The 12406-nt window shown below is 46.9% G+C and overlaps 1 protein-coding gene across 1 annotated transcript; it reads left to right on the forward strand.

Annotated features, from left to right (window-relative positions):
* Positions 1-506: 506 nt before the first annotated feature.
* On the forward strand, positions 507-1530 carry LOC125532908 (protein VASCULATURE COMPLEXITY AND CONNECTIVITY-like). Its single transcript, XM_048696772.2, has 3 exons — positions 507-650; positions 752-978; positions 1124-1530. Exons 1-3 carry the CDS (start codon positions 555-557, stop codon positions 1446-1448), a joined length of 648 nt encoding a protein of 215 aa, XP_048552729.2. The 5' UTR covers positions 507-554; the 3' UTR covers positions 1449-1530.
* Positions 1531-12406: the final 10876 nt, after the last annotated feature.

The following is a 12406-nucleotide window of genomic DNA, read 5'->3' on the forward strand; positions in this document are numbered from 1 at the left end:
CGAATGTTATTTGAGCACCAAGTTTTGCAAACGTCCATAATATTTGTTGATAATCATTCGCACAAAGTTTCGGAATGTTTTAAAATGTTTCGATACATTTTCTTGCGTGGGTGCACCGAGCCTGGGTGTAGAAAAATTACTCTCGATCGACTGGCCCACAATAAAATTTCATGCCACTTACGTACAGCTAAATGGCAATAAAAGGGTCTCCTTTGCTTAAACCAGCAGCTGGGTCATCATTAGGCATTCCAGGCTTGTCGTTAGATGATCCTTTCGGATACGACTATGCATGATCGTGAGCCTTAACCTCGCGGTCCTCGCCAGCCAGTGCGAGACAATGTTTGTTCGTTTGCTTATGGACAAAAGAGTACGCGTGATTGCACCTGTCGTGGAAAACTAATAGAGCATGCGACGTGCTCCGCATATAAAGCATCAGAACACCACGGCTTGTATCCATCCATCTCACACGGCGGCTTCCCGATCTTAGTAATCTGGGACCAAAACAGGAAGCAGCCAACGAGAGCGAGACATCAACTGAAACATCAGCGAGAGAAATGAAGACGGGCGTGATCATCTTGTCCGTCGTGGTAGCGGTTTTTGGGGTGGCAAGCGCTGTGCTGGGGTTCATCGCCGAGGGCGCCAAGCTCACGGTAAGTACACTGGTAGTCTCGTAATCTAAGTAGTACGTAGTAGTATACTAGTATGCATCTGAAGAAAACTAAAACGGACCGGCGACGCTTGTGGCGCGCAGCCGAATGACATCAAGATATCCAGAAACGAGTGCGTGTACCCTGACAACCCGGCATACGCACTGGGGCTAGTGGCGGCCCTCCTGCTGCTGGTGGCCCAGATCACCGCCTCCGCCGTCGGCGGCTGCTGCGGCTGCTGCAAGCCTCGGGGCGCCGGCTTCTCCGGGTCCAAGCGTTCCAGGTCCAAGAGGGTCATTGGCCTTGGCGCCCTCCTCTGCCTCGTCTCATGGTGAGCTTCCGTGCTCATAGTCCATACATGATGCATGTGTGGCACAGTGGAAGCCACTGGTAGGCATGTCGAGGGTTCGTTCGATCGATGGAGGTGACGACGATCAAATCAACGGGTGATGAATATGTTGTGTATGTGTGTGCAGGATAGCAGCGTTGATCGCGGAGTGGTTCTTCTTGCAAGGTGCGTTCGGGAATGCCCCCATGACCCGCAGAACTCCACAGGGCCAGGGATGTACCTACCTCAAGGACGGCGTCTTCAGGATGGGCGCCATTCTGAGCATCCTGGCCACCGTGCTCGGGATCATATCTTACATCGTGCTTTACGTGGCGATGGCGGCGGCGGCGGGTGCTGGTACTACCGCTACCCTGGGCACCGTGGCGGGGCCGTCGGCGGCGGGCGAGACCAAGCACGACGGCATCGCGATCGGCCAGCCTGCTGTCGCTCAACAGCAGTCGCAAGCGGTGTAGAGGGCGTACTCTTGCTTCTACCGTCTCCTTTCCTATGTACTCTTGGTTTAGTGTTGTGTTGCTTCCTTCACAACTGCCATGTCTTCCGGTTGTGGTAATTGATTCCGATTCGTGTCATTTCTGTTCCAGAGAGCTTTTGTTGTGCAAGTTTGGCGTGTTTGAGCTTTCAGATTGTGCAATGTGCGGTACCAACTCCATCATTTTAATTTATTTACTCGTGTTCGCCGTTCTTCGGTCATTTGATTCTTTTTTTGATACAGTCGATTTTTTTTATCGTTTTTGCTAAATATCATGTACCTGAAATTTGTCGTGACCCCAGTCACTTTAGGCCAAAGGCAAGGACGATGTGAGGAGCGCCGGCCACGGCGAGGCCAAGTCGTGTATGAGTGGGAGCCGGCAGGAGCTAGTCCGTAACGTAACCAGGGGTGGAGGGCGGGAGGGGTGGGGTGGGGTGGGGTGGCGGAGTTGTTCATCTGGGCGCGACTTAGAGGAATAGCAGGGGCGATGTCCAGCACGACGGCGGGGAGAGGGCGGTGCGGCGAGGTGGCACACGGTAGCGCCCGCCGGCCGCGGGTAATAGGATGGTTGGGTCTGATTGCGCAAGGGCTGTTGGATTGGATCATGCGTTGAGAAAGATAGTGGGAGGAGGAAGACGACCTTCGAACTGTTCGGATAGGATTGAATGTGACTGATGCGAACTGTTTTTTAGGCACCTGAAGTATAGGCGCTCTCTTTTTTTTGGCGGGCAATTAAGTCGAATTCATGGATGTGGGTTTGTTCGTATCATGATTCGTGCGTGGGGAGGTTTGAACGTTCTTTTTTTAGTTTAATTTTCTAAGATTGATGGGCTGCTTTCATAGTTTCTTTTCAAACGCTTCAATTTGGATTGTTGGTTTTTAGGTTATGTGTCAGTAGCACTATACTAGTGTGGATTGGTGTCGTTTCTGCTTTGCTTCCTCAGTTCTTCTCCCCTCTTGTTTCTCAGGTGGGTCAAGTTGTAGGGTTTAGGTTTCTTTTCCCCCTATAACAAGTTTTTCAATGGTGGTTTTGTTCATGCTTTGATGCAATCCTCGTGGTATTTGTGTTGATTTCCTTGTGTTGTCGGTCTTGTATTTGGTCGTTGATTCAGCCCGCGCACAAAGGCAGATGACGATTTTGTGTTTTCCCTATTGATTTTTCTAGAATCGATGTAACCTTAGATCCTTCTAAAATAGAAAATGTGGGTGTCAAATCCTTAGCTACCCCCGCCATTTTTATACAAGGCCACTTCACTTTTTATGTCTAATTTTGACCATTAATTTTACCAACAAAATTTGAATTATATCCCACAAAAAACATGCCAATGGATGCACATTTCAAAGATCTTTTCGATCGTATATTTTGTTATGACATATAAGTATATAACCCATATTTTTTTGACCAATATGATAAGTCCAAGTTTGACACAAAAACAAAGTGCCCTTGTATACAAAACGAAGGGAGTAGTTAAGATTATTCAGGTTCTCTTTTGTGGTGAACTGATTAAATGCCCCCCCCCCTGTTGGGAGTTAACTCAAATGCCAATTTGTTCCCCAGTTGTTTCTGCACCCCCCCCCCCCTTCATTTCTTACTAGAAACGTTGTAACTCTATATCCAAGTCAAATAGGGAAATGTTTTTTTTGGAGGGGGGGGGGGGGTTTCAAATCCTCATTTAGTTACTTTATAGTTAAGATTATTTAAGTTTTTTGTGATGATATTATTAGAGTAGATGATGTCTCTGTTTTATATCATGGGTTTTTGCCGATTTTCGCTCATACTTCATCCCACATTTGTTTAAAACGTATAAATCTTGGTTAGGTGCTTTGATTGCAGGATCATATGTATTTGGGGGAAGTTAACACTATATTTGATGTTGGGGATCATTGCAGAAATTTAAAATTTTCGACGCATCACCAAGATCAATCTATGGAGAAACTAGCAACGAGAGAGAGGGGAGTGCATCTTCATACCCTTGAAGATCGCGACACGGAAGCGTTACGAGAACGCGGATGAGGGAGTCGTACTCGTGGCGATTCAGATCGCGGTTGATTCCGATCCAAGCGCCGAACAACGGCGCCTCCGCGTTCAACACACGTGCAGCCCGATGACGTCTCCCACGCCTTGATCCAGCAAGGAGAGAGGGAGAGGTTGGGGAAGACTCCGTCCAGCAGTAGCACGACGGCGTGGTAGTGTTGGAGCAGCGTGGTACTCCGGCAGGGCTTCGCCAAGCGTCGCGGGAGGAGGAGGAGGTGTTGGAGAGGGGGAGGGCTGCGCCTTGGATGTGGTGCGGCTGCCCTCCCACCTCCCCTCTATTTATAGGGGCAAGGGAGAGGGGGTCGGCCCCCTCCAGATGGATCTAGAGGGGGGCGGCGGCCAAGGGGGAAGGCTTGCCCCCCCAAGCCAAGGGGGGGCGCCCCCTTTAGGGTTCCCCAAAACCCTAGGCGCATGGGCCCTAGGTGTTTGGCGCCCAGCCCACCTAGGGGCTGGTTCCCCCTCCATATTCAGCCCATAGGGCCCTCCGGGGCAGGTGGACCCTCCCGTTGGACCCCCGGAACCCTTTCGTGGTCCCGGTACAATACTGATAAACCCCCGAACACTTCCGGCGACCGAATAAGGATTTCCCATATATAAATCTTTGTCTCCGGACCATTCTGGAACTCCTCATTACGTCCAGGATCTCATCCGGGACTCGGAACAACATTCGGTAACCACGTACAAACTTTCCCTATAACCCTAGTGTCATCGAACCTTAAGTGTGTAGACCCTACGGGTTCAGAAATCATGCAGACATGACCGAGACATCTCTCCAGCCAATAACCAACAGCGGGATCTGGATACCCATGTTGGCTCCCACATGTTCCATGATGATCTCATCGGTTGAACCACGATGTCGAGGATTCAATCAATCCCGTATACAATTCCCTTTGTCTACCGGTATAGCACTTGCCCGAGATTCGATCATCGGTACTACCGATACCTTGTTCAATCTCGTTACGGCAAGTCTCTTTACTCATTCCGTAACACATCATCCCATGAACAACCCCTTAGTCACATTGAGCTCATTACGATGATGTCTTACCGAGTGGGCCCAGAGATACCTCTCCGTCATACGGGGTGACAAATCCCAGTCTCGATTCATGCCAACCTGATACGTCTCCAACGTATCTATAATTTTTGATTGCTCCATGCTATATTATCTACTGTTTTGGACATTATTGGGCTTTATTATCCACTTTTATATTATTTTTGGGACTAACCTATTAACCGGAGGCCCAACCCAGAATTGCTGTTTTTTGCCTGTTTTAGGGTTTCGAAGAAAAGGAATATCAAACAGAGTCCAAATGGAATGAAACCTTCGGGAACGTGATTTTTAGGAAGATTATGATCTGGGAGACTTGGCCCCTACATCAAGAAAGAAACGAGGAGGCCACGAGGTAGGGGGCGCGCCTACCTACCCTAGGCGCGCCCTCCACCCTCGTGGGCCCCCTGTTGCTCCACCGACGTACTCCTTCCTCCTATATATACCTACGTACCCCCAAACGATCAGATACGGAGCCAAAACCCTAATTCCACCGCCACAACTTTCTGTATCCACGAGATCCAATCTTGGGGCCTGTTTCGGAGCTCCGCCGGAGGGGGCATCGATCACGGAGGGCTTCTACATCAACACCATAGCCTCTCCGATGAAGTGTGAGTAGTTTACCTCAGACCTACGGGTCCATAGTTAGTAGCTAGATGGCTTCTTCTCTCTTTTTGGATCTCAATACAATGTTCTCCCCCTCTCTTGTCGAGATCTATTCGATGTAATCTTCTTTTTGCGGTGTGTTTGTTGAGACCGATGAATTGTGGGTTTATGATCAAGTCTATCTATGAATAATATTTGAATCTTCTCTGAATTCTTTTATGTATGATTGGTTATCTTTGCAAGTCTCTTCGAATTATTAGTTTGGTTTGGCCTACTAGATTGATCTTTCTTGCAATGGGAGAAGTGCTTAGCTTTGGGTTCAAGCTTGTGGTGTCCTTTCCCGGTGACAGTAAGGGCGGCAAGGCATGTATTGTATTGTTTCCATCGAGGATAACAAGATGGGGTTTTCTTCATATTGCATGAGTCTATCCCTCTACATCATGTCATCTTGCTTAAGGCGTTACTCTGTTTTTAACTTAATACTCTAGATGCATGCTGGATAGCGGTCGATGAGTGGAGTAATAGTAGTAGATGCAGGCAAGAGTCGGTCTACTTGTCTCGGACGTGATGCCTATATACATGATCATACCTAGATATTCTCATAACTATGCTCAATTCTGTCAATTGCTCAACAGTAATTTGTTCACCCACCGTAGAATACTTATGCTCTCGAGAGAAGCCACTAGTGAAACCTATGGCCCCCGAGTCTATCTTTATCATATTAATATCCTACTACTTAGTTATTTCCTTTGCTATTTACTTTTCCTTTATTTTACTTTGCATCTTTATCAGAAAAATACCAGAAATATTATCTTGTCATATCTATCAGATCTCACTCTCGTAAGTGGCTTTATAGGGATTGACAACCCCTATTTGCGTTGGTTGCGAGGATTTATTTGTTTTGTGCAGGTACGAGGGACTTGCGCGTAGCTTCCTACTGGATTGATACCTTGGTTCTCAAAAACTGAGGGAAATACTTACGCTATTTTGCCGCATCATCCCTTCCTCTTCGGGGAAAACCAACGCAGTGCTCAAGAGGTAGCACAACCCAACAGATACTTTCGGAGATACCCGTAGTGCACCTTTATAGCCACCCAGTTACGTTGTGACGTTTGGCACACCCAAAGCATTCCCACGGTATCCAGGAGTTGCACAATCTCATGGTCTAAGGAAAAGATACTTGACATTAGAAAAGCTTTAGCAGACGAACTACACGATCTTGTGCTATGCTTAGGATTGGGTCTGGTCCATCACATCATTCTCCTAATGATGTGATCCCGTTATCAATGACATCCAATGTCCATGGTCAGGAAACTGTAACCATCTATTGATCAATGAGCTAGTCAACTAGAGGCTCACTAGGGACATGTTGTGGTCTATGTATTCACACATGTATTACAATTTCCGGATAACACAATTATAGCATGAACAATAGACAATTATCATGAACAAGGAAATATAATAATAACCATTTTATTATTGCCTCTAGGGCATATTTCCAACAGTCTCCCACTTGCACTAGAGTCAATAATCTAGTTACATTGTGATGAATCGAACACCCATAGAGTTCTGGTGTTGATCATGTTTTGCTCGTGAAAGAGGTTTAGTCAACGGATCTGCGACATTCAGGTCCGTATGCACTTTACAAATATATATATGTCTCCATTTTGAACATTTTCACGAATGGAGTTGAAGCGATGCTTGATATGCTTGGTCTTCTTGTGAAACCTGGGCTCCTTGGCAAGGGCAATGGCTCTAGTGTTGTCACAGAAGAGAGTCATCGGGCCCGACTCATTGGGAATAACTCCTAGGTCGGTAATGAACTCCTTCATCCAGATTGCTTCATGTGCTGCCTCTGAGGCTGCCATGTACTCCTCTTCACATGTAGATCCCGCCATGATGCTTTTCTTGCAACTGCACCAGCTGACTGCCCCACCATTCAAAATATACATGTATCCGGTTTGTGACTTGGAGTCATCCAGATCTGTGTCGAAGCTAGCATCGACGTAACCCTTTACGACAAGCTCTTCGTCACCTCCGTAAACGAGAAACATATCCTTAGTCCTTTTTAGGTACTTCAGGATATTCTTGACCGCTGTCTAGTGTTCCATGCCGGGATTACTTTGGTACCTTCCTACCAAACTTACAGCAAGGTTTACATTAGGTCTGGTACACAGCATGGCATACATAATAGACCCTATGGCCAAGGCATAGGGGATGACACTCATCTTTTCTCTATCTTTTGTCGTGGTCGGGCATTGAGCCGTGCTCAATCTCACACCTTGCAATACAGGCAAGAACCCCTTCTTGGACTGATCCATATTGAACTTCTTCAGTATCTTGTCAAGGTACGTACTTTGTGAAAGACCAATGAGGCGTCTCGATCTATCTCTATAGATCTTGATGCCTAATATATAAGCAGCTTCTCCAAGGTCCTTCATTGAAAAACACTTATTCAAGTAGGCCTTTATGCTTTCCAACAATTCTATATCATTTCCCATCAATAGTATGTCATCCACATATAATATGAGAAATGCTACAGAGCTCCCACTCACTTTCTTGTAAACACAGGCTTCTCCAAAAGTCTGCGTAAACCCAAACGCTTTGATCATCTCATCAAATCGAATGTTCCAACTCCGAGATGCTTGCAACAGCCCATAGATTGAGCGTTGGATCTTGCACACCTTGTCAGCATTCTTAGGATCGACAAAACCTTCTGACTGCATCATATACAATTCTTCCTTAAGGAAACCATTAAGGAATGCCGTTTTGACGTCCATTTGCCATATCTCATAATCATAGAATGCGGCAATCTCTAAAGCATAACCCTAAAATGATAGCGGTAGGTCGGTAAGAGACATCATAGATCGCACCATATCCAATAGAGTGCGATTGCGACGTTAGGACACACCATTACGCTGAGGTGTTCCATGCGGCGTGAGTTGTGAAACAATTCCACATTTCCTTAAGTGCGTGCCAAATTCGTGACTCAAATATTCTCCCCCACGATCTGATCGTAAGAACTTTATTTTCTTGTCACATTGATTCTCAACCTCACTCTGAAATTCCTTGAAATTTTCAAAGGTCTCAGACTTGTGTTTCATTAAGTAGACATACACATATCTACTCAAATCATTAGTGAGGGTGAGAACCTAACGATAGCCACCGCGAGCCTCAACGCTCATTGGACCGCACACATCAGTATGTATGATTTCCAATAAGTTGGTCATTCGCTCCATTGTTCCGGAGAATGGAGTCTTGATCATTTTCCCCATGAGGCATGGTTCGCACGTGTCAAATGATTTGTTAGAAATATGCCCTAGAGGAAATAATAAGATGATTATTATATTTCCTTGTTCATGATAATTGTCTATTATTCATGCTATAATTGTATTATCCGGAAATCGTAATACATGTGTGAATACATAGACCACAACACGTCCCTAGTGAGCCTCTAGTTGACTAGCTCGTTGATCAAAGGATAGTCATGGTTTCCTGACTATGGACATTAGATGTCATTGATAACGGGATCACATCATTAGGAGAATGATGTGATGGACAAGACCCAATCCTAAGCTTAGCTCAAAGATCGTGTAGTTCGTTTGTTGTAGCTTTTCTGAATGTCAAGTATCATTTCCTTAGACCATGAGATTGTGCAACTCCCGGATACCGTAGGAGTGCCTTGGGTGTGCCAAACGTCACAACGTAACTGGGTGACTATAAAGGTACATTACAGGTATCTCCGAAAGTGTCTGTTGGGTTGGCACGAATCGAGACTGGGATTTGTCACTCCGTATGACGGAGAGGTATCTCTGGGCCCACTCGGTAATGCATCATCATAATGAGCTCAATGTGACCAAGGGGTTGGTCACGGGATCATGCATTACGGTACGAGTAAAGTGACTTTCCGGTAACGAGATTGAACAAGGTATTGGGATACCGACGATCGAGTCTCGGGCAAGTAACGTACCGATTGACAAAGGGAATTGAATACGGGATTGATTAAGTCCTCGACATCATGGTTCATCCGATGAGATCATCGAGGAGCATGTGGGAGCCAACATGGGTATCCAGATCCCGCTGTTGGTTATTGACCGGAGAGGCGTCTCGGTCATGTCTGCGTGTCTCCCGAACCCGTAGGGTCTACACACTTAAGGTTCGGTGACGCTAGGGTTGTAGAGATATTAGTATGCAGTAACCCGAAAGTTGTTCGAAGTCCCGGATGAGATCCCGGACGTCACGAGGAGTTCCGGAATGGTCCGGAGGTAAAGATTTATATTTAGGAAGTCCAGTTTCGGCCAGCGGGAAGGTTTCGGGGGTTACGGGTATTGTACCGGGACCACCGGAAGGGTCCCGTGGGTCCACCGAATGGGGCCACCTATCCCGGAGGGCCCCATGGGCTGAAGTGGCGTGGGAACCAGCCCCTGATGGGCTGGTGCGCCCCACCCAAGGGCCCAAGGCGCCTAGTGTTGGAAACCCTAGGGGGCCGTTGCCCCCCGAGGGGGCATGCGACCCCCTGGTTGGAAACCCTAAGGGGGCCGTTGCCCCCAGGGGCCGCCCCCCCCTTTTAGATGGGATCTCCAAGGGGGCATGAGCCCCCCTAGCCCCTAGGAGGGAGGGCATCCGCACCTTGCTCTTGGCGCCTCCCTCTCCCTCCGTAACACCTCTCCTCCCCGCTTGTGATTGGCGAAGCCCTGCCGGGATCCTGCTGCATCCACCACCACGCCGTCGTGCTGCTGGATCTTCATCAACCTCTCCTTCCCCCTTGCTGGATCAAGAAGGAGGAGACGTCTCCCCAACCGTACGTGTGTTGAACGCGGAGGTGCTGTCCGTTCGGCACTTGGTCATCGGTGATTTGGATCACGGCGAGTACGACTCCATCATCCCCGTTCACTTGAACGCTTCCGCTCGCGATCTACAAGGGTATGTAGATGCACTCCTATTCCCCTCGTTGCTAGAATACTCCATAGATTGATCTTGGTGATGCGTAGAAAATTTTTAATTTCTGCTACGATCCCCAACAGTGGCATCATGAGCTAGGTCTATGCGTAGTTACTATGCACGAGTAGAACACAAAGTAGTTGTGGGCGTCGATATTGTCAATTTGCTTGCCGTTACAAGTCTTATCTTGATTCGGCGGCATCGTGGGATGAAGCGGCCCGGACCAACCTTACACGTACGCTTACGTGAGACCGGTTCCACCAACTGACATGCACTAGTTGCATAAGGTGGCTGGCGGGTGTCTGTCTCTCCCACTTTAGTCGGATCAGATTCGATGAACAGGGTCCTTATGAAGGGTAAATAGAAATTGGCAATTCACGTTGTGGTTTTGGCGTAGGTAAGAAACGTTCTTGCTAGAAACCTATAGCAGCCACGTAAAAACTTGCAACAACAATTAGAGGACGTCTAACTTGTTTTTGCAGCAAGTGTTTTGTGATGTGATATGGCCAAAGGTTGTGATGAATGATGAACGATATATGTGATGTATGAGATTGATCATGTTCTTGTAATAGGAATCATGACTTGCATGTCGATGAGTATGACAACCGGCAGGAGCCATAGGAGTTGTCTTTATTTATTTATGACCTGCGTGTCAACATAAACGTCATGTAATTACTTTACTTTATTGCTAAAGCGTTAGCCATAGTAGTAGAAGTAATAGATGACGAGACAACTTCAAGAAGACACGATGATGGAGATCATGGTGTCATGCCGGTGACAACGATGATCATGGAGCCCCGAAGATGGAGATCAAAGGAGCAAATGATATTGGCCATATCATGTCACTATTTGATTGCATGTGATGTTTATCATGTTTTACATCTTATTTGCTTAGAACGACGGTAGCTTAAATAAGATGATCCCTCGTAATAATTTCAAGAAAGTGTTCCCCCTAACTGTGCACCATTGCGAAGGTTCGTTGTTTCGAAGCACCACGTGATGATCGGGTGTGATAGATTCTAACGTTCAAATACAACGGGTGTAAGACAGATTTACACACGCAATACACTTAGGTTGACTTGACGAGCCTAGCATGTACAGACATGGCCTCGGAACACAGAAGACCGAAAGGTCGAGCATGAGTCGTATAGAAGATACGATCAACATGAAGATGTTCACCGATGTTGACTAGTCCGTCTCACGTGATGATCGGACACGGCCTAGTTAACTCGGATCATGTTATACTTAGATGACTGGAGGGATGTCTATCTGAGTGGGAGTTCATTTAATAATTTGATTAGATGAACTTAATTATCATGAACTTAGTCTAAAATCTTTACAATATGTCTTGTAGATCAAATGGCCCACGTTGTCCTCAACTTCAACGCGTTCCTAGAGAAAACCAAGCTGAAAGACGATGGCAGCAACTATACGGACTGGGTCCGGAACCTAAGGATCATCCTCATAGCTGCCAAGAAAGATTATGTCCTAGAAGCACCGCTAGGTGACGCACCCGTCCCACAGAACCAAGACGTTATGAATGCTTGGCAGACACGTGCTGATGATTACTCCCTCGTTCAGTGCAGCATGCTTTACAGCTTAGAACCGGGGCTCCAAAAGCGTTTTGAGAGACACGGAGCATATGAAATGTTCGAAGAGCTGAAAATGGTTTTTCAAGCTCATGCCCGGGTCGAGAGACATGAAGTCTCCGACAAGTTCTTCAGCTGTAAGATGGAGGAAAATAGTTCTGTCAGCAAGCACATACTCAAAATGTCTGGGTTGCATAACCGCTTGACTCAGCTGGGAGTTAATCTCCCGGATGACGTGGTCATTGACAGAATCCTTCAGTCGCTTCCACCGAGCTACAAGAGCTTTGTGATGAACTTCAATATGCAGGGGATGGAAAATACCATTCCTGAAGTATTTGCAATGCTGAAATCAGCAGAGGTAGAAGTCAAAAAGGAACATCAAGTGTTGATGGTGAATAAAACCACTAAGTTCAAGAAAGGCAAGGGTAAGAAGAACTTCAAGAAGGACGGCAAGGGAGTTGCCGCGCCCGGTAAGCAAGCTGCCGGGAAGAAGCCAAAGAATGGACCCAAGCCCGAGACTGAGTGTTTTTATTGCAGGGGAAGTGGTCACTGGAAGCGGAACTGCCCCAAATACTTAGCGGACAAGAAGGCCGGCATCACGAAAGGTATATGTGATATACATGTAATTGATGTGTACCTTACCAGTACTCGTAGTAGCTCCTGGGTATTTGATACCGGTGCAGTTGCTCACATTTGTAACTCAAAGCAGGAGCTGCGGAATAAGC

Source organism: Triticum urartu, chromosome 1A (genome assembly GCF_056163025.1).
Source record: "Triticum urartu cultivar PI428250 chromosome 1A, HENAU_Tu73, whole genome shotgun sequence".
In the NCBI taxonomy this organism is placed as follows: Eukaryota; Viridiplantae; Streptophyta; class Magnoliopsida; order Poales; family Poaceae; genus Triticum; species Triticum urartu.

Bases quoted from the DNA above. Each gene is read 5' to 3' on its own strand.
- LOC125532908 (XM_048696772.2), top strand. From the start codon at position 555: ATGAAGACGGGCGTGATCATCTTGTCCGTCGTGGTAGCGGTTTTTGGG. The intron at 651-751 runs GTAAGTACACTG...TGTGGCGCGCAG, and splicing joins CCGAGGGCGCCAAGCTCACG to CCGAATGACATCAAGATATC. The intron at 979-1,123 runs GTGAGCTTCCGT...ATGTGTGTGCAG, and splicing joins CTCCTCTGCCTCGTCTCATG to GATAGCAGCGTTGATCGCGG.